At 43.5% G+C, this 27,574-nt stretch overlaps 1 protein-coding gene across 1 annotated transcript; it reads left to right on the top strand.

The window, feature by feature from the left end:
- The first annotated feature begins 2,756 nt into the window (after positions 1-2,756).
- On the top strand, positions 2,757-19,263 carry MSL3 (MSL complex subunit 3). The gene is made up of 13 exons (XM_059384803.1): positions 2,757-2,917; positions 4,255-4,337; positions 4,730-4,825; positions 5,157-5,257; positions 6,066-6,151; positions 6,734-6,856; positions 7,637-7,797; positions 8,605-8,763; positions 10,473-10,735; positions 11,412-11,521; positions 15,460-15,559; positions 16,022-16,106; positions 18,456-19,263. Exons 1-13 carry the CDS (start codon positions 2,816-2,818, stop codon positions 18,553-18,555), a joined length of 1,569 nt encoding a protein of 522 aa, XP_059240786.1. The 5' UTR covers positions 2,757-2,815; the 3' UTR covers positions 18,556-19,263.
- Positions 19,264-27,574: the final 8,311 nt, after the last annotated feature.

The raw sequence follows: 27,574 nt of genomic DNA, 5'->3' as shown, positions 1-27,574 counted from the left end.
ATAAATCTCTCTCTCTCTGGGCTCCTAACGCTGAAGTAAGTACTCCTCAGCACTTCCCATTTACTTGACTGCAGTTGATTTCTGCTCACATTCTTAAAGATGTTTAATATGCTTCAGTTTATTATTTAACAGGAGAGACTTCCTCTCTGGAGCCTTTTCTGATACTCTGCCTCCTCCTGGAGAGATGTAAGCACCTGTCTGTTCCCTCCAACAGCACACGTGATGCTCACTGCGGGGCCCCTGCTGAAACGTCTCTTCTTCAAGGCCAAGAGTAATACCTGTGTTCTAGCTTGTGTGTCTAGCGTCCGGAACACTGGAGGCTCAATAAAAATCTGTAGAACAGGGTGCCTGGCTGGCCTAGTGGGTAGAGCAGGTGACTCCTGATCTCAGGGTTGTGAGTTCAAGCCCCCATGTTGGGCATGGAGATTACATACACACACACACACACACACACACACACACACACACACATATATATATATAAATATAATTTATTTATATAAAAAATATATATATATAAATATATGTGTGTGTATATATATATATACACACACACACATTTTTTTTTCAGTGAATGAATGAATGAGGTCAAGGAGAAATGACCAAGGAATGCCTAATATTAATGGCAAACATGTACCCACCACTTATTATGTGCCAGGCACTACACAAACACATGTAGACTGAGTAGATTTATTCCTAAAACAACCTGAGGAGGTTGGAGCCACTATTATCTTTAAATGTGAGGAAACTGCATCACAGAGAGACTAATCTCCTTGTCCAAGGTCACAAACGAGAAGTGACAAGTGTGGCACTGGATCACAAAGCCCTCTATGTTCTCTACCTTTGCACATAAGAGGGAAAAGGATGCTTGGCCCACATTAAAGATGGAGGCCTCTCTAGTGGTTCCCAATCCAGAGGAGGCCAGCAAGGGGTGCTGTCACTGAAGGCTTTTGCATTCTTGGACTGTTTAGGGGTAACAGAGGAAAAGATGTGGCTCAAGCACATAAGAAGGGGTGGAAATGGAGAGAAACAAAAGCAAGCATCTAAAAGTCTTGCCCTGCGAGGTTAGAGTCTGGAAAGGAAATCTCCATTCTCCAACAAGAAAAATAAAATTGCTAATATTCTGATGTGGTTTAGCCATGACAGGCAACTCCTTGTGCCTTAGAGCTCCCCCTGCTATTTATGGGGAACATCACCATCAACAGCTCATTCCTGATAAGCCACAACCTGCAGAAGGATCACAGCTCCAGTTCCGGTTTCACCACTGTATTATTATTAAAAACACAGCTCACTATCCGTCCATCTTCCCCCAACCTGTCCCTCTCAGGGCCCTTATTTTGCCCAGTGGATCTATTGCTCGCCCAACTCATTATGCCAGAAAATCTGGACGTCTCTCAAGATTTCTCCTTCCCTTTCCCCTGTCAAGTCCAACTGGTCACTGAGTTTTGGGCATTCTATTTCATAAATCTGTTATCTGTTCACTCATTCACTAAACATTTATTGTGTGCCAGGACTATGCCGTCAGCTGGATGAGATTCCCCACAGCTCTGCCCTCCCAACTTCAAGGAACGGAGAATCTAATGAGGAGCACTTTGGAAACGAACAGCCCATTCTACTGCAGCACACCGTAAATGTAAGCAACAGGTAGGTAGAGGCTGGGAGGGAATACTGGAGGGGTATGTGATTCGGGGGGGGGGGGGAGCCCGAGGGGTTTTCTCCTGGCAATGTCCAAGGTGAACTGTGAAGGATGTATAGCAAGAAACCCAGTGAAAGGGAGCGCAAGCGCAAATTTCTGGCTGCAAGAATAGAGCACGACTTCAGAGCCGCCAAGGTGGTCTCTAGGCCCATCTTAATCCAGTCACTACACTACCCAAACGCTTTCCATACCTCAAAACAAAGCCAAAAATTCGGCACCTTCTTTCCTGTCTCTGGAGGTTTGGCCTTGGTCTCCCAGCACTTGTCACTTGTTCATCAAGATCTCCTGAGCACCTCGTTGGTGCAGGTACCTCCTGGTACCAGCTTCCCAGTTCTTTCCCCCTTGGGGGAATTTTCAACATACTGCAGCAGACCTAGACCGAGCAACTCCTGAGTGCGGGGTTTGAAAACCATGCCAACACTTAAGATGTTAATGACTTGGTTAAGGACCTCACAGCCTCACTCCCAATGCTCACCCGCCGTCACTGGATGGCTCCAGACCTGTCACCTGCTTGTCCCGGCCCAGGTATGCGCCAGGGCTTTCTTCACTCCCCCACCACCCTTCGCCCACCTAGACCCGACTTGAGCCGGACGTCCTCCTCGCGGAGCCACCCTGGGCAGCGCGCCGCTCTGCTAAGGTGGCCCGCGCGGCGCGGCCGGTGGTTGCTGGAAGGTGGCCGCCGGCTGGCCTCCCCGCCGCCACTGCCCACCCCCAGACAGACCCTCTCCTGGGTGCCTCCCAGCCCGGGCCGGAGAGCGCGCGCCCGGCCCGATGACCCCGCGGGCCCAGCCCGCGCCGGCCACCTTTCCCACGATCGCGGGAGGGGCCGTCCTGCCGGAAGACCGCCACGGGCGTCATTCCCTGCCGGTCTTTGCGGAGCCCAGCAGGACTCGCGGACACGCGCCCCGGCGGGAGCGCGCCCGCCCCGAGACTCCCAGGTCTGGCCACCGCGCGGGGCGGGCCGAGGCGGGACCGAGGGCGGAGCGGCCGCAGCCTCCGCCATTCCCCGCTCCCTCCCCCCACCCCCGCTGCTGCGCGCCACCTCCCCGCCCCCACCCCCCTCCCCCACCGCGCGCGCTCCGCCCGCCCCGGAGCCTCGCCCTCCGCCACGATGAGCAAATGAGCGCGAGCGAGGGCATGAAATTTAAATTCCACTCAGGGGAGAAAGTGCTGTGCTTCGAGCCTGACCCCACCAAGGCGCGAGTGCTGTACGATGCCAAGGTGCCGCCGCGGAGGGACAGGGAGGAGGCGCGGGCCGGGGACCCCGGGACGGGTGGCGGATGCGGATGCGGGTGCGGACGGCGGCGCGGAGCAGGGGAAGTGGCGGGGCCCGGCGCTCCATGCCGGCGGCTCCTCGGCTTGCGAGGCGCCGTGCGTGCAGCAGGGGGCGCTCTCGGGGCGCGGCGCTGGGGAGTCGGGGCCCAGATGCTTCCGCTTCCGCCCGGCGCTGGGCTGCGCACGCGCCATCGGAAACCTCGCGCGTGCAGTGTCGCGAGGCTGGGGCGGCGACGGCGGTTTGCGTACCCGACGCCAGCGAGGGCTACCGTCGCGAGGTCGCTTGCTGGCGGCCTTCAGCTTCTTGTTAAATCTTTCACCATTCTGCGCGGCCCATCGTTGCCTGGGCTGCCGTGCGACGCCCTGACTGACCGAGCCAGGTCTTAAACCGTAGCGCCATAGCACTGGCCGTCGATTCACGACGTCATTGCTCTGGAGCACCAATCGTGTCTGGGCCCGTCCCTCCCGTAGGCCGCGACTCCCCACCCGAGGGCAGTGTTGACCCGGTGCTTTCGTCCCTCGGGGTCTTGCAGCATTTAGGTTTTCGGTCCCCGAGTCGCGCCCTGTGCCTGTCCATCTAAGTTTCGGGGACGCGGGGGAGGGACGGGGGCACTGAGCCACAACCGCAGCTCCTGGGGCCTGGATGACGAGTGGGAGTGGGCACCGCAGTTCGGGTTTGGGGGCTGGCTTCGGGCCCCAGGTGCTTCGGGGCGACTCTGGCCTTAAGGGGACTTCCCGAGGCCTCTAGCTTTTGCGAGTTGTGTTTTCGGGCTCCGCCCCCGAAGCCTACGGCTGCTTGCTATCCGACCTCGCGTCCCGCCTTGAGCCTCCGTAGGGGTCACACGCCTCATTATTTGTCCCAGTTGTTCCCTCTAGGGACACCTCGGAGGGATGGCATAATTTGCCAAACGTCCAGACCCTGGACGCGGCTAAGCTGGGGATACTACAACTCCCAGAGATCTTAGGGCCTCAGCGCTCTTGTCTGGCCTGGACTGTCTCGTTAGTGACAAATGGGTCGGCCAATGGGTTTCAAGAAGCTGAACCCAGTCTCAATATCTGAGACCAATCGCGGGCTGGTTGGAGGGATGTTTCCTATTTTGAGGCATCCACTCAGGGGAAAAAAATGGAATTGAAAGGAAAAATGTTTCAACCCAGCTTTCAGTCTAAAAAAGGAGAGAACGCTTTCTTTTCTTTTAAAAAGAGATCTGTGATCTAGTTTTCCTGATCTAGCTTCCAATATTCTCTATGTTCTGTCATTTGCGGACAATATTTCCTGGTTTCAGATTGTCGATGTTATTGTTGGGAAAGACGAAAAAGGCAGAAAGATCCCAGAATATCTGATCCATTTTAATGGTTGGAACAGAAGGTGAGTGTACTTGTTCAACGGGATTGAAAATTGATCATCTTTGCAGCACAAGAACATTGCAAACTTATTTAAGTTTTAGAAACACTTGTAGAAAAGCTTCACTTCCTGTTTCTGCTTTATCAAACCTTGCGTATTTTGAAGAAGGATTACTTTTAAGTCAATTATATTTGGATTCTCTGTGGATAATTCTAGAAACCCTAGATCTTTCTGTCTGCATGAGTTTCTTTTTCAGTTTATTTGCATCTTTGTTGTGATTTTTAAATGTTTAAATAGTTTTCTAAAACATAAGTACTTCCGGGACACTTCTGCTTCTGTGAGATGCTTGTAGCATTTGTTTCGTATCAACCTAAAATACTGAATTTTACATGCTTTTCCTTTTTTTGTTTGATTAGCTGGGATAGATGGGCAGCTGAAGATCATGTCCTTCGTGACACCGATGAAAATCGGAGATTACAGCGTAAATTGGCAAGAAAAGCTGTAGCTCGCCTGTAAGAACACAAAAATTGTGACATAATTGTTATTCAGCGTGTTTTCCTTTGTGTTTAGAACCTTTAAAATATTAAAGTAAAAATATGGCAAAAATGGCTTATTAATAACTTTATATATTTAAAGTGTGTTCATGAAGAATTGCTCTTGTATTCTAAATTCTGTGTTTTCACAGAGGTTAATGTGTAATCTTCTGAAATGGAGATTAACATTTATGTTCTGGGATTTAATGATTTTTAGGTTCTTAAGAATTGTTGTTATATTTTGTTTGTACTTCAATACCCGTATCAGTCAGCATCAAACTTTATTTCGGTTGTGTTTATTTTCTTTCAGGAGAAGCACAGGAAGAAAGAAGAAGCGCTGCAGGTTGCCCGGTGTTGACTCTGTCTTAAAAAGCCTCCCTGTTGAAGAAAAAGATGAAAATGATGAAAACTGTAAGTGGTTTGACTTCATTTTCTTTGGCTTAAAGAACTTTTACCTAGTCCTTTTATACCGCAGGATCGAGGGGTAGGAGTCATTGCAGTTACAGACAAGGAAACATATTAAGCTCACCACACATAACATGTGCCCCTTTTGTTCTTAACAATTAAAGCAGCGGTCAGTTAGTCCATAATACTTCATCAGTCTTGCTCATGACTGCTGCCTTTTCAGCGAGGGCCTTTATTTGTACTAACCCCTCATGTTTCCTTCTTGGCACTTCTGAGCCTTGTCCCCAGTTATGAATGCAACAGAGAACCATAGGATCCTGGGTGACTAAACACTTTCAGATCATTAACTTGGGTGGGTTTTGCCCTCATTGAAATTGGTGTTATAGTTCTCAAAATAAATTTCTATTCTGAAAGGTACAGTTTTTATGTTCGGCATTTAAAATATGTGCAGGACTACAGTTAATTATTGCCAATAGTAGGACACACGCTTCACCTTAAAGAAGTATAATTGTAGGGGCGCCTGGGTGGCTCAGTCGTTAAGCATCTGCTTTTGGCTCGGGTGGCTCAGTCGTTAAGCATCTGCTTTTGGCTCAGGTCATGATCCCAGAGTCCTGAGATCGAGCCCTGCATCGGGCTCCCTGCTAGGCAAGAAGCCTGCTTCTCCCTCTCCCACTCCCTCTGCCTGTGCTCCCTCTCTCACTGTGTCTCTCTCTGTCAAATAAATAAATAAAATATTTTTAAATAAAAGAATTATAATTGTAAAGGTTAGGGAAGTATATGGTGCCATTATGCCTGATAATTTTTGTTTTTCTAGCAATAAGCAGTTCCTCTGCTGACAGTAGTGAAGAAAAGGATGAAGAAATAAGTGAAGAAAGTGATATTGAAGAAAAGACAGAAGTGGTATAAAGTTTCTATTGTAAAAATGCTGGTTTTGGTATATATTTAGTGGTAAAAATATGTGATAAAATTCTTCAGTTGCAGATAATTTTGTAAAAGTGCATTGTTTTAACCAGATACTGTAAAGCTGTACTTGATCTTTAAGGGAAAATAACCTTTATTTATATTTATAGTCACTGTATGAACCTCTTGGTCGCTGTTTTTACCTGTAAGATGTTTTCACAAATCATAGTTAATTCTTTCTTTCCATTACGGCCATGAACTTCGTTTTTATAGTCGTGATTAGTTTTTAAATGTTGTGTATCAGAGTTTGGCATCTTCTGCCTGCCTTCAAAGTTAACATAAATCTCACTGGCAAACTTAAAAGGGGGAGAAAGAAAATTAGCATCGGCAACATGGTTAGTGCCCTAAAATACATTAACTTTTGGCCTTTAATGTACTTTTCTGTAGGACATGTGGCATTCTGGTATGAATGTCGGGGATTAATGGGGTTTGTTTCATAGTAGGCTCTCTGTGTTAGTCTTCCTTTGGAGATAGACTCTGTTATTGTGAAAACTAGTTAAAAATGAAATTGTGATATTGCAGAAGGAAGAACCAGAGCTGCACACAAAAAGGGAGATGGAAGAAAGAACAATAACTATAGAAATCCCTGAAGTTCTGAAAAAGAAGCTTGAGGATGATTGTTACTATATCAACAGGAGGAAACGGGTATGTAGGGGAGAATACATAAAACCTGGATTTGTAATAGAACTTTCATTCTGCCATATTTTACAGTTACAGACTCAAACAATTAAGAACCTTGTAAGAATGAAATTCATATTTTAAGTTTTATAGTGAGTTAGGTTTTAAAGTTCTCTGACCGTACTCTTCTGCTGCTGATTGAATTCCCAGCGTTGGCTGTCCATTAGAATCCTCTGGGGAGCTTTGTCAAACTCCTCACTCCTGGGCTTCATTAGGAGGTTAAGACATGGGGCACCTGGGTGGCTCAGTCGATTAAGCGTCCGATTCTTGGGTTTCAGCTCAGGTCTTGATCTCGGGGTCCTGAGGTCAAGACCCATAGTGGGTTTTGCACTCAGTGGGAGTCTGCTTGAGATGCTCTCATTCCTTCTCCGTGCGTTCTTTCCTGCCCGCTCCCACCTTACTCACGTGCACAGATGCACTCTCTCTCAAATATTTTAAGAAGAGGTTAAGACAGAATTGATCTGTCACGGAGGCAGACAGTGGACATAGTCTTCCCAGGTAGCTGCAATTGATCGTTAAGATGTGAATCACGGGTCACATTTATTTTTAAAATTTATACTGTAGTCTTCATGCGGATATGATTAGTAGAAGCAATCATAGACCTTCAAAGCATATTTATTTAAAACATTCTCAAACAGAATTGGCTTTACTTTTGAGTTAAAAAATGTATATAGACAAGAGCACTGTTTCTTGGCACATGTGGTTTATACAATGAGATGCATCACATGTCTGTATTTTTATTAACAGTTAGTGAAACTTCCATGCCAGACCAACATCATAACTATTTTGGAATCCTACGTGAAACATTTTGCTATCAATGCAGCCTTTTCAGCCAATGAGAGGCCTCGTCACCATCATGCTATGCCACATGCCAATATGAACGTGCATTACATCCCAGCAGAAAAGAAGTGAGTAGTGAGGCAGGGGGTGATGGATGTCTCAGCGGCTCGCTCTTTGTGTGTTAGGGAAGTGACTTCCATTTCGAACAGGTGACACTCTCTTTCTGTAACTTGGAATTCATTTAATATATCATCCGATCAACCTAATAATTCATTAAGTAAGAAATTTCTCACCAAAATATTGTTCCTTTTACGAAATGTTCTGTAACTATTTAGATATCTGGTCTGGATATACTGAGTATGTACTGCCTCAACACCAAGGCCAGTTTTTTTCTGTGATATGATATAGGGAGATAACTCTTTGTCCTTGAGAAGCACCAGAATAGGCAAATAAAATTTTATCAAAGCTTGTTTACAAATAGGTTTTTATTTAGCCAGGATAATCGTTTTCATCGCCTGCCTTGTGCATGTTGCCCAGCTGGATTAGAGGCAGACAGGCAAGTGGTTTGATTGGAAATAAGTATTAGGAATGGTTCATTAGGTCTGCCCGCTTCCGCTCCCAGTAACTGGGGTCCAGTAGTCTGTGTTCTGCAACACAGGCTGCTTGGACTCCTTGTGTGGTACTGAATGTATACATTTGTGTTCAGTGCAGTAAGTTAAAATGACTGATGTACTTTTTTCACTTTATATTATAGATCAAGATTTTCATTTAATTTTTTGGTGGCAAAAAAATTACAAACTCACTGTATTTTTTAAATGTGTAGGTGAAATATATGGTGTTTAAGTTTAAAACTCTGCCTGATTAAAAACATGCAACTTCATTATGACCTTTTGGAAAGTATTTACTGCATCTCTAATCTCTTCTTACTCTCCTAGCGTTGACCTTTGTAAGGAGATGGTGGATGGAGTAAGAATAACATTTGATTACACGCTGCCACTGCTTTTACTCTATCCGTATGAACAAGTTCAGTATAAAAAGGTGACTTCATCCAAGTTTTTCCTTCCGATTAAGGAAAGTGCCACAAACACAAACAGGTAAGTTAGATAGTCTGAAGTTTGACTGTTAGATGTCAGCAACCGAGTTGACTCTTTCTTTGAAGATTTCCACCTAATGCTATGGGGCCAACAGATTTGGAGGAGGAGATTGAAAAGTAGAGTTTTTCCCTGGGTAAGCTAAGTCATCATTCACTTTCAGATGGCTCTAAAAGGTTGAACCAAGTGAAGGTTCCAGTGCGAGAACTTGGTTTGATTTTGAGCAGCTGACCCGTCTTTCCAAAGACTAATGGGGTGAAGAGGGCGCAGACTGAGAAAGGCGGAAGTGGGTTTGAATTTAGCTCCTTCACTTACTGAGTGTGTGGCTTGAGGACATGCCTTCTGAGGCTCTTTCTTTTGCCTCTGTGCGATGGAAAGAACGGCTGCCTCCTTGGGTAGTTATTGAATGAGAAAGGTCAGAAAGGGCTGGCCACCTTTTGCCTTCAACTAAAGGTTAGTTCCTTTCCTGCTCTGCTGCATCACTGCTCTCTTCCCTCAGTCACCAAGCATGCCCAAATCTCTACTGTTTGGTTGGGGGAAGGGGTGGAAATCCCCAGCCTGAAGTCTGTACCCTCACCTGTATAAGCTGCTTCCCTGTCTTCCTCTGCCTCTCTTGGTGAGAATGGCGTGTTCTCATGACTTCCACTTCTTCTCTTCCTGCCTACTTTGCACTCTGCTGTTGTCTACCAACTGCCCCTGCTAACTCTGCTCCCCAAGGGAGGGTACTAACAACTTCCCACTTGTCACACGCCATGCTCTGCTCTGGCCACCTTTCCCCACCACCCCCTTGTCCCTTCCCTTCATGCGTCCTTGCTCCTGGTTCTCTGTTTGCCTCATGATCATCTCTCAGCCTGCCTGCCTGCCTCTCCCATTGCTTTCACCCTACGTGAGAGGCGTGTGCAACTCGCTGGGGACCTGTGTTGATGTCCCCATGCCCTACTCCAGATCTCAAGGTTGCCAGTGTCCAGGGTGGACTGTGTGTTCCACAAAGCTTGGCAGATGCTTGTGGCTTTTCCGTTCTAGTCTTGTGAGTAGTTACACTGTGGTGAGATAACATGGTATTCTTACTCTCTCTGTTAAAAAAAAAAAAAAAAAAGAAAGAAAGCTTTTACTGAAGTATAGTTGACACAATGTTATTTTACTTTCGGATGTAAGACACAGTGATTGCACAGACCTCTATGTTACCCATACATGGAGCTACCACAGTAATCCTGATCTCTTGACTGGGGTTTCTCAACCTCAGCCCTGTTGCCATTTTGAGTGAGATCATTCTTTGTGGTGGGGCGTCCTGTGCGCTGTAGGTTGTTGGGCAGCAGTCCTGGCCTCTACCCACTAGATGCCAGGAGTGTTTTGCCAGTTGTGACAAGCGAAGTAGCACTGTCTCCAGATAGCGCTTTTGTCCCGGGCAGGGCACAGTGACTCCCCATTGAGAACCATCGCTAAAAGACCAATACAAAAGGGGTATTACAGCCTTTAATGCCAGCATGCCTTGCAGAGTTATCAAGTCAAGAGGATTTAAATGATCGAGTACGTATGGTTACTCTTTAAGAAAACACTTGTTTTGCCACATTTGAAAGTAAAAGTTTTAAGTCTCCTAGAGTGGAGTCCAGAGTGTTTTCTGCTCTGCCTGAAGGAGGACATTTAAGAACGTCCGGTTTTGCAGAGATTCTGGGGCCCAGGTGTCTGTGATGCTCTCTCCTCTCCTTCCGTAGGAACCAAGAGGAGCTCTCTCCGAGCCCGCCGTTGTTGAATCCATCCACACCGCAGTCCACGGAGAGCCAGCCCGCCACAGGGGAGCCAGCCACCCCCAAAAGGCGCAAAGCCGAACCGGAAGCCTTGCAGTCCCTGAGGCGGTCCACGCGGCACTCTGCCAACTGCGACAGGCTGTCTGAGAGCAGCGCCTCGCCTCAGCCCAAGCGCCGGCAGCAGGACACACCCTCCAGCATGCCAAAGCTGTTCCTGCACCTGGAGAAGAGTAGGTCCACTTTCAGGTGTGGGCAAGCCTTTCACTTTGGGCTTGGCGGGTGCCAGGCACTGCTCTCCTGACGGGCGCCCAGTGGACAGGGGAGCCTGGGAGGAGGAGGAGGCTGGGTGCACGGTCACGCCCAGATTCACCCACTCAGCTGTGGGAAATCCACTCGGGAGTCTGGCTCCGACCAAGACTCACGAGGCATTTTCCCTATGGCCTGGAGAGAGGAGCCCCACACCTTCGGCTCCGCAGTTGGATGCTTGGCCCTGCTGGTTTAGCTGTCTCGTGGGTCTTGTAGCGGTAGCTCCGCGTTCCCTCCTCCCGGCCCTAATCTATCTTGCTAGGCAATCCCTAGTTACTTCCTATCTCTATGGATTTGCCTCTCCTAGGCATCAATTCCTGTGAGTGGAATGACACAGTAAGTGACCTGTCTGTGGCTTCTCTCAGTTAGCATAATGTTTTCAAAGTTCAGCGTGCTGTAGCATATGTCAATACTTGTTTCCTGTTTTTCCCCCCAAGAATCCAGGTACTGTCTTTGATGATGGGAAAGTCTTACTGTTAAAGATTAATAACTTCTTTACTGTTTTAACTGCCAGATGACTGTTAAAACAGTAGCAAAGTTATTACTCTTCAGTTGCTGTATGATTTACAAGCGAATAATTAACATTTTTTCCTTCTGAAGAGACACCTGTGCATAGCAGATCATCCTCACCGGTTCCTCTGACCCCCAGCAAGGAAGGGAGTGCCGTGTTTGCTGGTTTTGAAGGCAGAAGAACTAATGAAATAAACGAGGTAAAGCATTACTGTTGCTGGTCATCCGTAGTGAGTCCTCCTTAAAGGACCTTAAAGGACCTTAAGCCTCCTTGGGGCTTAAATCTTGTGGGCGGAAATCAGGTTTCCTTAGAAACGCTGTGTTGCTCTTGCTGTGGATAGCAACACAATGCTTCATTTGATGACGTTTTATACTGGTTTGGGTTTCCAAAATGAGAAAATCCTAGGATTCCAGCCCTGTGCTTATGGTCGTCTTTTAAGTAAGCACAAGTATTGAAATATATGAGTATTTTCATTTTATGGAACAGACGTTGGCACACTTGTTCTGGAGAGATCCAGAGAGTAAATATTTTAGGCTTTGTGGACCACACAGTCTCCTTCAAGACTCCCCAATTCCGAAAGCACTCTGTAAACAAATGGGCATGCTGTGGTCCAATAAGACTTGATTTATGGACACTGAAATTTGAGTATCATGATTTTCGTGTTATGGAATACGGTTCTTCTCTTGAGTTTTTCCAACTATTTAAAAATATAAAATTCTTTGTTAATAGTTGTACCAGTACCCATCCCTTTGAGGGTGGGTAGCATTAACATAGGGGAAACCACAATCACTGGAACCATGAGACACATGTGTGCAGTTATCTGGCTACTCAGCGGGCTGGCCTACCTCACTCATGTGTTAGCATTGTGTGAGCCACTTGACCTAAATCGCCTCACATTCTCTAGAACAACCTTGCCATCAGGTTTCCATTTTACAAGTGGGGAAACTTTTCATATAAAAATTCAGTTTTAGGGGTGCTTGGGTGGCTCAGTGGTTAAGCATCTGCTTTGGCTTAGGTCATGATCCCAGGGTCCTGGAATCGAGCCCCGCATCGGGCTCCCTGCTCAGCAGGGAGCCTGCTTCTCCCTCTCCCACTGCTTGTGTTCCTTCTCTCACAGTGTCTCTCTGTCAAATAAATAAATAAAATCTTAGGGCGCCTGGGCAGCTCAGTGGGTTAAGCCGCTGCCTTCGGCTCGGGTCATGATCTCAGGGTCCTGGGATCAAGTCCCGCATCAGGCTCCCTGCTCGGCAGGGAGCCTGCTTCCCTTCCTCTGTCTCTGCCTGCCTCTCTGCCTACTTTTGATCTCTCTCTGTCAAGTAAATAAATAAAATCTTTAAAAATAAATAAATAAATAAAATCTTTTAAAAAATCTTAAAAATTCTGTTTTTAAGGCTAGTTAACTCATGTGTAGGTAGTGAATGTACCGGGGGGTTTAAGAAATGTCTTGGTCTACTGGGATACTCTGTGAATCTCACCTAGGAGGTAGGATTTCCCTGTTTCTGTGCATAGGGGAGATGGCTTTACTAGGGAGAGAGAACAGTTAAAGATGAGGGTTGGCAAACTTTTTCTGTAAAGAGTCAGATTGCAAATATTTTCAGGGTTGTATACTGTATAGTGCCTTTGGAGATTATCCAACTCTGCTGTAGTGTGAGAGCTTCTCATAAGTGAATGAGTGTGGCTCTCTGCCCCCCAAAATGTATTCATGCACACTAGTAATTGACTTTCCCGTGATTTTCACGCCATGAAATATTTATTCATGTGATTTTATTAACCACTTAAAAATACAAGTCATTTTTTATTTTTAGCACAAGGAAGTTAGGCTGGATTTGGCAGAAGTCCTTAACTGGTTGACCCCCGATAGTAAAGCTGGAAAACTTAATTTGTCTTACAGTGACACTGAGGGAAAGTTAGGAAATTCCTATTATAGCAGTCCCTAACGTCCTTTTTTTCAGACAAGGCCCTGCAGGTGTTATTAAGGGGAGCTCTTTTCTTTTAAGAGGCTCATGAATATTCAGGCAAGGCCATTTCCACTCAGGTTGGCAGCGAGAGCCCGCCATCTAGTGGTTACAAGGACAGCTGCAAGCTCCAGTAGAGCAGGCGGTCTAGTGAGACAGGCTCCCAGCAGTGACTCATGACATCTTAGGAAACTGCCACTTTCCTGAGCGCCTCTGCCTCCGTGTGTTTTAGTAAAAGCTCTGCATCCAGATCACCTGAGACTGTCACTGACCTAGTGCGTTGGGGTAGAGTCTGGATGTACACATTTACGATTCACAGGTGGTTGTCTGTATACCCCAGGTGAGAATCGCTCTGCTAGAAACCCGTTTTTTCCCCATGAAATTTATCTTTGGTAAATAGAAGGTGATACACTGTATCGAAATGCAGAGCGGAATGAGTGAGGTAGGCCGGCCTGCTGAGTAGCCAGATAACTGCACACATGTGTCTCATGGTTCCAGTGATTGCGGTTTCCCCTACGTTAACTTCAAGTATTGCTGTCAAAACAGTTGCCAAGCTTCCGTTGTGTGCACCACAGGCTGAGGTGCTGGGCATGGAATAAAGATGCTGAAACCAAATCCCTCCCTTCAGTGGTCTACACCCCAGATGGGTGGGGCGGGTGAGGCCAGGGCTGAAGCCCACACTTGCAGCGTGGAGCCATCCAGAACCATGGTGAGACTCACTTCTACAGTTTCATTGTGTACACTTGTACTCAATTTAGTACATCAGCCTTTCTGGGGTGGTTTTGGCATCCTTCTGCGTTGTCTTACAGAGGATTTCTTTGGCCCTACTCTATTTCCAGATTAAACTTGACAGATCCCAAAAGGCAAAGCAGCAACTCGGTAAAATAGTCCTATAATGTGCTGAAATATCTCTGTGGAGACTCAGAGAGCTTCTAAATATAGCTCTTGACTTTAACAAAAGCCCAAAGTCCACCCACAGCTCTGAAATTTTAGAAAAAAGGAAAAGAAATTGGTTACCAGGATTGAAGTCTGCTTTCACTTGATCCAGTGGTTCGGATTAGTTTCCAAAGGGAATCAAATATATCAGGAAATTAGGGAATCTTAAAACAATGGTAATAATACTCAAAACATGTTTGGGTTAGTTTTTGCATATGGCATGATTTCCAATAAAGGAAAAGGGACAAAAATGACCAAAACAGTTACAGCTAATTTATAGGTCATAGCTATGGAGAATTGGGAAATCAAATATTTCCTTAATCTTATTTTAGGTCTCCTCTCCCCCTACACACACGCTTTTTTTTTTTTTTTTTAAGATTTTATTAATTTGACAGAGAGAGACAGTGAGTAGGAGAGGGAGAAGCAGGCTTCCCGCAGAGCAAGGGGCCCAATGCTGGGCTCAATCCCAGGACCCTGGGATCATGACCTGAGCTGAAGGCAGATGCTTAACGACTGAGCCACCCAGGCACCCCACATTTTATTTTTATAAGCTTTCTATTATTTTGACATAGAGCTGTATATTTTGTATATTTTCCTCTATGTGCAATTTATTGTTTAACTTCTTAAGGTGATGAGCAGTATCTCCATGTTGCCAAGGAAGGTGGATCCTCATGTGATATAAGAGGCAAGAATGTTTTGAAAAAGTTGTAGGGAACTATTAGATATATGCTGATATATAATCAATATGGAAGATGCATACCTTATCCTCCCAAACTTCCTAAATCATAATTTCAGCAGTAAGAAATGGACATTTAACTTTTTGATATATACTTCCTGGTAGGTCTTCTGTGTATTTACATAATAATTATGTACATTATATTGTGTATTTTTTCTAAGTGTCATATTGAATTTCATTATTTTGTAGTTTGATCCTTTTCAACATAATGCATTATACTCCTATATGCTGAGATCGTGTCCTAAAAAGGCTTCATGGGAAAGTTAGAGGAGTGGCATTCAGAATTCCACAGTGGTTTGTCATTACTGTTCACTGCCATTTTCTGGGTCCAGCTGTGAAGCAACTCCTAAGTTGGTAGGAGCCCACGAAGCTTGGGAGTGAGAATTTGACCCTCAGTTCGAGATGAGAACCTCAAAGCAAGTGTATTTCCGCTTGGATTCTAAATTTTGAGATCTCTTGGTGACAGTGTTAAGTATGCATTGAACAATTTGTCACTGTATTTTTTCTCAGGTCCTCTCCTGGAAACTTGTACCTGACAGCTACCCCCCAGGTGACCAGCCCCCTCCACCGTCTTACATTTACGGGGCACAACACTTGCTACGATTGTTTGGTAAGAAATCCTACTTTCTTCTTCCTCCCCCGCCCCCCACTCCCTTCCACTTTGGGGGTTTTTTAATCTTTTTTTTTTTAGTAATCTCTACACCCAGTGTGAGGCTCAAATTTATAACCCTGAGGTCAGAAGTCACGCTTTTCCAGCTGAGCCAGCCAGGCACCCCTCCACTTTGGTTTTAACACCCTTGTTAGTTTATGTACCTCTCGTGGTAACTTTGAGGGTCTAAGAAAAATCATTGAAAATAATTTTTTTAAAAAGGCACTGACTCAATCTTAAATTTCATAAAAATTGTATTTGTGCCATGTGTACCACTGTACTGTGTTCAGTGAGAGTTTTGGTTTTGTTTGATAATGTAGACGTTAATTTCAGTTTGAATAAGGTAAGCAAGGACCCTCAGTGTGTATGCTCATTTCCAGAGTCTGCCAGTTGTATATGGTTTTGGTTTTATTTTTAATGCAGTGAAACTTCCAGAAATCCTTGGAAAGATGTCCTTTTCTGAGAAGAATCTGAAGGCTTTACTGAAGCACTTTGATCTCTTTCTTAGGTATTTTAAATTTGTTTGTAAACACTTATCTCTGCTGCCTTATATATGACTTTTCTGAACTTCTCCATAATAGATGTGGAAGCTAGCTTTGTGGTATTTTAAACAGTAGCAGTAGTATCTAAGAATGATTGATTCCAACTGTAATCATGACATCAGGGTTTTTTTGGCTATTTCCTTCTTCTGTAATTTATTGTATAAAGGGAAAATTTTTGTGTCACTAGAAGAATGCATTTGGGTAACTGAATAGAAAATTAATTTTTTATAGTAGAAGTGATTGAGATTGATAATTTAGTTTTACATTTTTCATTTAGAAGTACCTTAAGTATTAGGCTTTTCTTTGTTGCATTTACATAAACTAACCTAAATATTAGCATTTACAGGTTGGATTTTTGTGTTTAGAGTTAAGATAAATGACCGATACATGCTGACAGTTTGTAAACTTAAAGAAAGGTACTGTTCTCTGCATCTGACAGAGCCAGTCATTGTATCTGAGGATCATTTGCTCTGAGGCTCTGCCCCCACTCCTCGTACCATGCCGTGGGCCCCAGACTCACTTGTGCCTGTGGCCCAGCTCTCTCCCATTCAGATGTCTACTGACCAGTTCCTCTGCTTCATGTTCAACGCTACTCATCACACCGCCTTACCCAGCTCATGTATCTACCTGATCTTGTTTCTTCCTTCTCTCTAAGGGGGTGCCTTCTCTTTGTAGTCAGGCTCCAACCTGCAAGAGCTAAACAAGTAGGATTTATTGGTGTGGAAAGTATTCCAGCAAGAGAAATAGGTTTTTGGAGTTTTTAAAGGGTATTTGGAGTTTTAAAGGGTATTTTTATGTAGACATTTTGAGTAGAGTGTCTGTGAGTGAAATTAGAGTTTATTACACATTATTAGAAACAATTATGAAAAATATACTCTTCCCTTCCAGCCTTCCCCTCAAACACCCAATTCTGTTTGGCATAAAGATTGTGTAGGCCAAAATCAAATAGTGCCAATAAAACATGAAGAATAGCTGCATGTTAGCATAGGAAAGCCTGCTGATTTTGTCATGCCCAAAACAAAATAGAAATTAATGTTTTAAGAATTAATGTAGAAAGATTTACAAATATTCTAATTGGTTTTGAAAACGTATCCAGTAGATACAGTAGACTCGGTATGACTGCTCGGTAGACTCAATGATCACCTTAAAAATGGCACAATCCAGAGAAGAGTTAGCTATCTCATGAATTTTGACTCGGTTTTTACTAAAGAAGATACTAGGTTTATCCTTACTTTTTTAGAAATTTGGAAAGGTGGAATGAGGCTGGAGAAGCAAGCATGAAATTAATTAGCCTTCGGTTAATATGGCCCATGTAAAGATGTTTAAGCCCCTTGTGGTGAAATCTTTGACACTTGAGACACAAAATAGCGTCTGCAGAATGTGAACTTTTGAATAACTGGCCTCATTGTAATGTCCATGGCCAGACACTAAGTCAGCCTTGTTTATGAAGTTTGCTACTATACGCTGAAACTGTAACACCTTTGGGTGGCAAATTAGGACCCAGATACCCTTTACTATTTATACTGCTCAATTTCGGTTTGGCTTAGCCTGTAGGAAGTATTGGAAATTTCTTAAGTGACATTTGTTGAGTTTATAGTGCTTTTTTTTAAAAGATTTTATTTATTTGAGAGAGTGAGCACGGGCAGGGGGAAGGGCAGGAGAAGGAGGTTCCCCGCTGAGCAGGGAGCCGCTGCAGAACTGCATCCCAGGACCCTGGGATCATGACCTGAGCTGAAGGCAGATGCTTAACTCACTGAGCCACTCAGGCGCCCTGAGGTTATAGTTTTTTATAGCTTATTTTTATTTTTTTAAAGACTTATTTGACAGAGAGAAAGTGTACACAAGCAGGGGTATGGCAGGCAGAGGGAGAGGGAGAAGCAGGCTTTCCACCCTAGCAGGGAGCCCGATGTAGGAGCCGGGGATCATGACCTGAGCCAAAGACAGACACTTAACGACTGAGCCACCCAGGCGTCCCAGTGTAGTTTGTTTTTATAACAGGAAAATGCAGTAGTCGTCAGAGCCCCATTTTTCCCCCAATGTTTGTATAATGAAGCCTGCCACCTAGTGGAGTTTCGGTTCTATTTCTCTTTGTACACTTGACAGTGAAAGGAGAGAAATGAAATGGTAATTGATAGAGGAGCCAGATATATGCAATGAAAGTGATGAGTACATAGAAATCAAGATTTCATTCATTTTCTTCCTTCGGAATACCAAAAATATCTGAAATGTTAGGATGGTTGCAAGTTAAAATTTTGCTTGCTGGTATTCAGTCCTCACTGTTAAAGATCATCAGGGCCATTTTCTTCTTTTCCCAGGTTTTTGGCAGAATACCATGATGACTTCTTTCCAGAGTCTGCCTATGTTGCTGCCTGTGAGGCACACTATAGCACCAAGAACCCCAGGGCAATTTATTAAAGTTTTGATGGTTCTAGAAGAACAGCTTCTCTGTCTAGCTTTGTGCTCCTGGATCCCAATGAAGATCTAGGGAGAAGGTGGACCTTCTTTACAGAGCTGACATGACACCCACCCCTAGGGGCTCTGGCAGAGGTGGGCCCATTTGTTTGAGTTGCTTACATACTATAGTTATTTCTGTTAAGGTTTACTTCCTAGGTGCCTGACCAGCCTCCAGCATGAGACCCTTGCCACCGCTCATGTCATCTGTGACAGCAGAAAAAGAACAGCTGTGGTCACTGTGAAGCATTAATGAAATTATGTATAAGTCAGGCTGTTTCAGTAGCTGTTGGAGTTAATTCGTCAGCGATGACCACATTTTTTAGTTATTTGTTAGCGTTAAGCGAAATTGTTTTCCAAACTGTTTTCATTCTTGTGATGAGGCTCAAAAACTCTGTCCAACAAATTTTAGTTTTGCTTGGAAATCACAAAGTAGTACCAAAATGTTTTAGAGGGAATTGATACTGATGGCAAAAGAAAATTTGCAGTCACACATTTGCTTGTTACAGCTCCTTTTCTCCAAAATCTTATTTTTGGTAATCTAAATAAAGTGTTGCCTCTCTTGTTTGAGATTTTACAGCTATACTTTGTTGTGTAATGTTATGGTTCCCTTTCTGTAAAACCTTATTTTTGGTGATCTAAATAAAGTGTTGCCCATCTTGTTGCAAAGAACCAGTTTTCACTCTGGCCTTGTCCTCTTTCTTTGTTGCAAAGGAACAGTGAGGTAATCTCTTGACTCATAACTTTTTGTTTTATTTTGTTATACTTTTGTGCCTTTTTTGCTAGGGCCTTTTGTTTTCTATCCCTCTTTGATTTTGCCCCACTTGGTGGCTTGACCATAAGGTGGCTACTGGGAGTCAGTGCAGTTTTTTGCTGTCTTGCTGCTGCTCTCTGAGGTGGTCTGGGGCCAACAGATTATCCTTGTACACCATTACCAGCTGATGGTCTCTGCAGTCACCCTTTTTTTTTTTCTTCCAAGATTTTATTTATTTATTTGACAGAGACAGCGAGAGAGGGAACGGAAGCAGGGGGAGTGAGAGAGGGAGAAGCAGGCCTCCCGCTAAGCAGGGAGCCCGATGCGGGGCTGATCCCAGGACCCCAGGTTCATGACCCGAGCCAAAGGCAGCTGCCCAACGACTGAGCCACTGAGGTACCCCTGCAGTCACCCTTCTAATCCTCGTTTTAATCTCTCCTGTACCCCCTCTCTGCTTCGATGATTAAAAGGCAAATGTTAACATGATGAATATGATACTTAACTGCAAGGTATAGGAGTTTAGGGAAATAACAGTTTAAAAATTGACAAGAGGAGGAAAATATAATTTTTAGGAAAATGACCTAGATTTTTAAGAAAGTTGTAACTCAGTTAAAGGGATCCCAGTACCACACAAGCCTTGACTAGAGCGCCCGCCTTCTTTTGTAGCTCAGTTCAGTTGACCTTAACTTCCAAAGACTATTGGTCATGAATGACAAAGGCCACAGGGGATTTTTTTAAATCTAAAATGGTTCAGTGGTTCCATCAAAGAGACTTCTGCATATATTGACCAGTGAGATTGAGAGCCTGTAAATCAGAGTAGACATCATCTTAGCGTGGTTAGTAGCTAAGTAACTCAGGTTTTTGGTGTCTCATCAGGTATAGCACTGAGTTCGTACTATGTTTCATCTCCATTTGGTTCATGCAGTGCCTCTTTAATTAAATCTGGTGCACCGGCAGTGTGCTCTGAATTGCTGAAAAAATTTAATCAGTAATTATTCATGGCCTGGAAAAGAAAAGAAGAAAAAAAAATTCCCTTATGAGAATCTCCTTGTTTAAAGTCTCCAGTGAAATGGATACCGACTATCTCTGGGAATGTTTATACAGTTGCATACCTTAAGTTTACAATTCATTCATTTTCTCCTTTTTAGCAGCTGTTTATCATTTAATCATGATCTTGTGTATCTCTCCAGGTCTCTACATACAGATTTTCATTCCCTTCCTTTAAATCTAAATGTATCTTAAAAGATAATATATTCTTGTCACTTAAGATCCAAAAGACACAAAAGAGCACACAGTGAAAGCCCCTTTGCTTCCGCTGTCTCTACCCCAGGTATACTGTGTAGACCCCGCCAGTGTTTCTTTTTCCCCAGGAGTTCTTCTAGAGACAACCACAATTCATTCATTTCCTTTTTTTTTTTAAGATTTTATTTATTTATTTGACAGTGAGAGAAGGAACACAAGCTGGGGGAGTGGGAGAGGGAGAGGCAGGCTTTCCACAGAGCAGGGAGCCCAACGTGGGGCTCGATCCCAGGACCCTGGGATTGTGGCCTGAGCCAAAGGCAGACACTTTAACAATGAGCCACCCAGGCACCCCTTCATTCATTTTCTAATAATGAAAAGTTTTCTTCCTAAGGCATTTCCTAATCATAACTTCCTATAAGCTAATTATTTACAGCTTAGGTTGATTAAGAGACCTTCAAGTGTCCCTTTATTATATATCATTAATAAATTTTCAAATAATAAATCAGTTAAAAATATGATTTAAATGTCTAGGCCATTCTCCTAAAAATTATACGCTATCTTCCTCTTGTCAGTTTTTTTTTAAAGACTTATTTATTTGACAGAGATCACAAGTAGACAAAGGGAGAGGTAGAAGCAGGCTCCCTGCTGAGGACCCTGGGATCATGACCTGAGCTGAAGGCAGAGGCTTTAACCCACTGAGCCACCCAGGTGCCCCACTCTTGTCAATTTTTAAATTGTTACTTTTCCAAAGTGCCAAACCTTGCAGTTAAGTATATTTATCATGTTAATGTTTCCCATTTAAAGGTATATTGAAAATAATATCTCAATAATTTGTATAGTAGGTCCTTGTACTAGGACTTTGAAAAGAACATTCAAGAACAACAACAACAAAAAACACTTGTCTGAACAGAAGTAGATTTATAAATCATTCCATTGTACAGTGTACACAAAAAAAGCAAAAAAAAATTTACTGAGGCGCCAGGCTGGCTCAGTCAATAGAGCCTGTGACTCTTGATCTCAAGAGTCGTGAGTTCAAGCCCCGTGTTGGGTGTGGAGCCTACGTAAAAGAATCTTTTTTAAACTCTCAATTTATAAAAGCTGACATCTGTCATTAGATTTTGTTAACTCTGTAATAATGTCTGTCAAATAACTCTGTAATTTGAGGAAGTGCAGTTACCCTGTTTTTCCATTGTTTTAATAACTCAGTGGCCTCTGCTCCTTAATATTTAGCTTGTCAACAGTAAGTTTATCTGAACATGTATTGACAACCACCTGCTGTGGTTTAGCACAGCAAAAACTGTGCTAGGTATTGGAAAGGTAAGGATGAATAAGGGATGATCCTTGGTGGGGAATGCACTTAAGACTGAGTCTTCCTTAAGTTCTATAATAAGGAATTGTGTTATTTTAACTGCTTCTTAACTATAAAAAGTATAATGTAATCATAAACGGCAGCATTTTCCAAAATTAAGCTTTCCACTGTCTAAGAGAGAAGGGATAGTTGTACTGCTAACTGATGTATGAATGTCCATTTAGGTAAGTTCGATCATTAACTTTTTGCTAGTTGAAAAATCTGCCAACATAATGTTAAGGGACTTAATATCCATTGGGGAAGGGAGTCTCAGCAGATGAAAATTAAAAGCAGTAATTTGGGGAAATCGTGTTTACTTCACAATGAGATAAGACTCCTCAATAAACCAATTAAATCTTTTTTTAAGCAACGCAATTGGAGAGACACTTATTTGTTCTAATTCTGTTTGTCTTATTCTTGTGCCAGATTCTCCCCGATGCTCATCTGGGACAGATTGTCAGTGCGTATTTAAGTTAATTGAGTTGTGTTGTTTTTACCTAATCCAGTAAAAAGAGAATGCTACTTTCTGCCTCCCTATTCCGTGGAATACATCTAAGCTCAAAGTGAAGGTGTAAATGACCGTTTCTTTGCCTTAGCTTTTCCTCTGATGGATGAGCAGAATATACGTCCCCTGTGAGTGTCCACTAGGCCTGGGGTGAGGTGCTTAGCTCTTCTCTCTGCACGTTGACTGGAACATCTGTTGGGACCCTAGCCCAGACCGTCTTCTCGAGATGATATACACGTTGCCGAAGGACTGCAGTTAGTATCAGAGGGTGAATGAGCAAGTGCTCATGTGGTGGTGGACAGTCTGCTGAGCACTCAGGGGAGACTGGAGATGGCTGAGGAGGAAAGAAAGAAAAACAACAAAAGGTCTGCTTTAGAAATGGAAAAGGATTGGGGTGCTTTTGCTGGGTGACATGCACTAAGCCTCTTCCCCTTCAGTTCTATAAGGTAACTCTGCCAAAATAGCGACCATTCACTTAATGCTTGAGGAAGTAGTTTTGTACTTTTAACCTTTAGTGGAGATGGGCTGCCAGGCTGAGACTGGCCTCTACAGGTGGATAAAGAGCAAGGGCACCCCAAGAGATGAGGACATCAGGTTGATATGTTCTGAAACTCATCAGAAGGGTTCCAGGAGAAGTCAGATACAAGAGGCCATATAGTCTGTGATTCCATTTCTATGAAATGTCCATAATAGATAAACCATAGGGATAGACAATAGGTTAATGGTCATTAGAGGACGAGGAGAGGAGGGAATTGGAACTGACTGCTAAGAGGCCTGAGGTCTCCTTGGGCTGGTGGAATATTCTGGAATTAGTGATCACGTGCCACCCTGTGATTTTACGAAAAACCACTGAATCGTATGCTTTTAAAAGATGAATTTTACAGTATGTAAATTATAACTTAATTGAAACAGGGAGACCCAGGGATTGGATGTAACTACAACTCAAGAAATATACACCATGAAAATGCATTTTTGAGACCTGAAAAGCTATTTGATCCAATACCGCAACAGAAATAGCAAGAGAGCAGAAGTGGGGTGGAGTGGCAGGACCCCGCTGAGCAGGGAGCCAGACATGGGGCTCCATCCCAGGACCCCTCTCGGAATCATGACCTGAGCTGAAGGCAGACGCTTATCCAACTGAGCCACCCAGGCGCCCTTTAACATGGCTTCTTTAATGCACCACTAGCCAAGGCAGGCCGAGTTTCCTTTTCTTCACTTCCACTGAGTTCAGACTTCACCTGAAGTTCAGAAGACACAGTGCTGTGCCTTCATACAATTTTCTTTGTGAGCAAATACAGAGTTGACAGATCTTCAAACCTCCTTGACCTTCAAATTCTGCATGGCAGGGCATAAGGAATAAGTATAGAAGCAAAGAAAGTTAATAAACAGAAGAAGTTAGTGACTATAAAAACAGCATGAATTAAGAATAATGCAAATCGTAGTCAGGTCATGTTTACAAGTTTTCATGTTTTGGAATTTCTTTACAACATGAGTCTTTATCCTTCCAGAAGGTCGTGAAAAATCACAGGTAGTAAAGTGTTCGACTGTGTTTTTCTATTGATTTGTCCTTTTCTCACTCAGATTTACAACTTTCAGTGGAATGATTTAGTAAGTCATTTTGGAGATCCGCTTTGGCACAAGGTAAATTACACCAGCCTGCTAATTCTATAGACTGCTCAGTCTTCGCCATTGTAAAGGTGACTTCGGAGACAATTTCAGGTCGTCAGCACCTATTAGTTGTTTATTATTAACCAGAAAATGATTTGGGGTAAGATGCTTTGTGAGCTGTGTAGAAACACACCTATAAGTATTAGAGGAGGAAGCCTATTTAAGTGTGTTTGGGTAGTACATAAAAGTCTGAAAACCAAAAATGGAGGGCAACCTAGTAAGAATTTCTTTTGATACATGATTATTCATCTTAGCCTTTATATTCTGTAGCACATAAAGTTTAACCAATCATAGCATTGAACCCCTTTGTTAATTTGGTGGTCCCTAAGAAGCCATGATGTGGTAGATGGATTGAAAAATGTTTCTAAATCTTCACACACAAAATGCTTCTAAATCTTTACACACACACACACACCCATGTTCCTGTCTCTGATCGTTCAAATGTGTATTTTTTTGAAGTTTTTTAAATTCAATTTAGTTAACATATACTGTATCATTAGTTTCAGGAGTAGAATTTAGTGATTTATCAGTTGCATATCACACCCAGTGCTCATTATATCAAGTTCAAATGTGAATTTTTAGTTTCTCGTATCGAGAGTTAGGATCCATTTTCCTTCTCCTTGATTTTGGTCTGGCTTTCATTTTTCTTGTGCTGAGGGCTGACTTTCAATAGATCGCAGCAAGGGAACTGCTCTGCTTAGTATGAAACCCACATTAGTCTGGCTTTGGGACTTGATTTAGCCAAGAAAATAGGGCAGAAGTGCTTTTCACTTCCCTTCTCTCCCTTGGAACCTTGCTGAGATGTGAACCAACCCCAGGCTAACCTGCTGGGTGATAAGAGACATGTTGCCTAGTTATTCTCATCACCCAACCACCTACCAGCCAACTGCCCCACATGTGGAAGAAACCACTTCAGACCAGCCAACCCCCAGCCTACCTACAAGCCCGCTATGGATGCATAGACAAGTGAACCAAAATCTGCCAAACTTGGCCTAGGTTAGAACCACCCAGTTGACGCATATTTTGTTGATCAATAATGAAGGCTTATTGTTTTAAGCCACTGTGTTTTTGGGTGGTTTGTTATGCAGCAACAGCTAACATCACAGTATGTCTTTGTGGTGTTTCTGCTTTGCATCGTGTTCCATGGCACAGCTCAAACTTCATTGCCTTAGCTGAAATTGCTGAAATTCTGGTCTTTTCAGAAGCCATCAGCTAACCAAGGGAACATGTACCTACTCCTGCCACTGTTCAGGTAACAAGGAAGAAAATGGATAGAGACAGTGACAAATCCTTGGGATTTTGAGCTAACACTATGTGGGTTTTGTTTTGTAAGAAATTTAGTTTGCAGAAACCAAAGAGAATATAAAATATGCTTCTATCATAAAATTAACTATTGTTATTTGGTAAGATTTGTTTCCAGCCATTGTTTTTTGGTTTTTTACATTTTTTTTATTAACAAATAATGTATTATTTGCCCCAGGGGTACAGGTCTGTGAATCATCAGTCTTACACAATTCACAGCACTCACCATAGCACACACCCTCCCCAGTGTCCATCCCCAGCCGCCCTGTCCCTCCCCTCCCCGTTGCAGCAGCCCTCACTTCGTTTCCTGAGATTAAGAGTCTCTTATGGTTTGTCTCCCTCCCTGGTCCCATCTCGTTTCATTTTCTTTCCCTCCCTTCTCCGCACGAGCCCCCGCCCTGCCTCTGAAATTCCTCATATCAGGGAGATCATATGATAATTGTCTTTCTCTGATCGACTTACTTCACTCAGCATAATACCCTCTAGTTCCATCCACGTAGTTGCAAATTGTTTCCAGCCATTGCTTTAGAAAGGAAGAAAACATTTTGAATCTGGCTGAAATCCCCTTTATCGTTACCTGGTTCTCAATCCCCAGCCCTTCTCCCAGAGGGGCTAATACCCTGAGCCGAGTGTGGTGTGGCTTCATATTGTGCACATGGAGTTTCTTGCTCTCGTATTCTTCATCATGTTCCTCACATACATAGAGATGCATATTTACACATACACATGCATGTGCAACGAACGTGTGTTGTGTGTACTTATGTGTGTGTATCCATGTATGTGTATCCATATATGTGTGTATATGGATACACACACATCAGTTTGTGTTTTTACACATACACACATTTAGTTTAATCTTGTTACCTGCTGTGTAAGACTACCACATGGATACAATACCCAGTTTTAATTACCATTGTTGGATAGTCCGATTGCTTCCAAGTTCCCCTTTTACTAACAGTGCTGCAAAGAACAGCACTTGTACTTTGGTCCTTGTGTTCAAATTCCAGTCTTTCTGTAGGTCACGTACTCAGAATTGCTGGGTGGTCAGACATATGCTTTTTCACATTTTCTGGAGTCTGAAGTTACCCTGTTGGACAGGGAGCTGGCTTTATGAGTTCCTGGGTGTTTGGTTTCAGGGCTGTTGTCTTGTGGGACATTTGTAACACTGGGAGCTGAAAAGAAGAAAAATTGGATGAAAATTTGGTCTCTGCAACTTTCTCCATGTTACCTCATCTCACATCGCCCACTCTCGCCTTGCCCTGTGTTTTTCTGCAGTATTGGGGATGATTTGGTGGTCTCATAGAAATTAGAAATAAATAACTTCAGAGTGGTATAAAGCAGGATAGGAGGTGATGGCCTGCTGCTTTGTTCACTGATTGATTTCTGGGGCAACTATTAATGACACTGTGGAAAGGAGTCGATTGGTCATCCGAGGACTATTTCATTGAGTGGGGCAAATGTACCACATGAGATCATTTTTGAGGGGTCTCAGGTTCATGATTCAATAAGGCAAACCAGTTGTCTTTTGGGTTTTCTCAGTTGAGAGGTCAAGTCTTTTTAGACCTGCATGTTAACATGCCAAGATGTGAGATGGTAAACATACCATGGCAGGATCAAGGTTGGGTCAAACAATATTGTCTCTGTAAACAAGAGAAAATCATTCTTGTTTAAGCAGTAAATAGTGGAATGTTCTTAGATTTTTACACATCCCCTGTCAAAAGTGAATTAGTATACAAGAAGCCCATTCTCATAATTAATGTTCTTCTCAACAAATCGTGTGTGCCCTTTGCCCTTTGGGTTCAGTCCGCACCAGCTGATCATAGAAGATGATGCCGGTGTCATCAAAGCAATAGCTTTCCGTGTGTAACCATATCTGAGAGCTGCCTGAGGTCTTTCGATTTATGTCACGTTCCATTATAGGTGCTCTGTAATGCAGCTGCTCTTAGTTTAAAATTTATATAACTGCCGATAAGAATTGTGATTAGCAGAAGTAGTACTCTATCAGGCATTCTGTATAGAAAAATGAGAAATAAAACTGTAGAAAAACTACATCCTTGTCCTCAAACTTCCAAGCCAGGCTGATCACAAAATCACGATTAAAATGAGCAATAAGATAAAAGTAATTAAATGATCTCCTGCGTGCTCCCAGAAATCACTCCAAAGG

The sequence above is a fragment of the Mustela nigripes genome, chromosome X (assembly GCF_022355385.1).
Source record: "Mustela nigripes isolate SB6536 chromosome X, MUSNIG.SB6536, whole genome shotgun sequence".
Taxonomy (NCBI): Eukaryota; Metazoa; Chordata; class Mammalia; order Carnivora; family Mustelidae; genus Mustela; species Mustela nigripes.
Note: the sequence above shows the minus strand (reverse complement) of the source record. Positions and strands in the feature narration are given on the sequence as shown.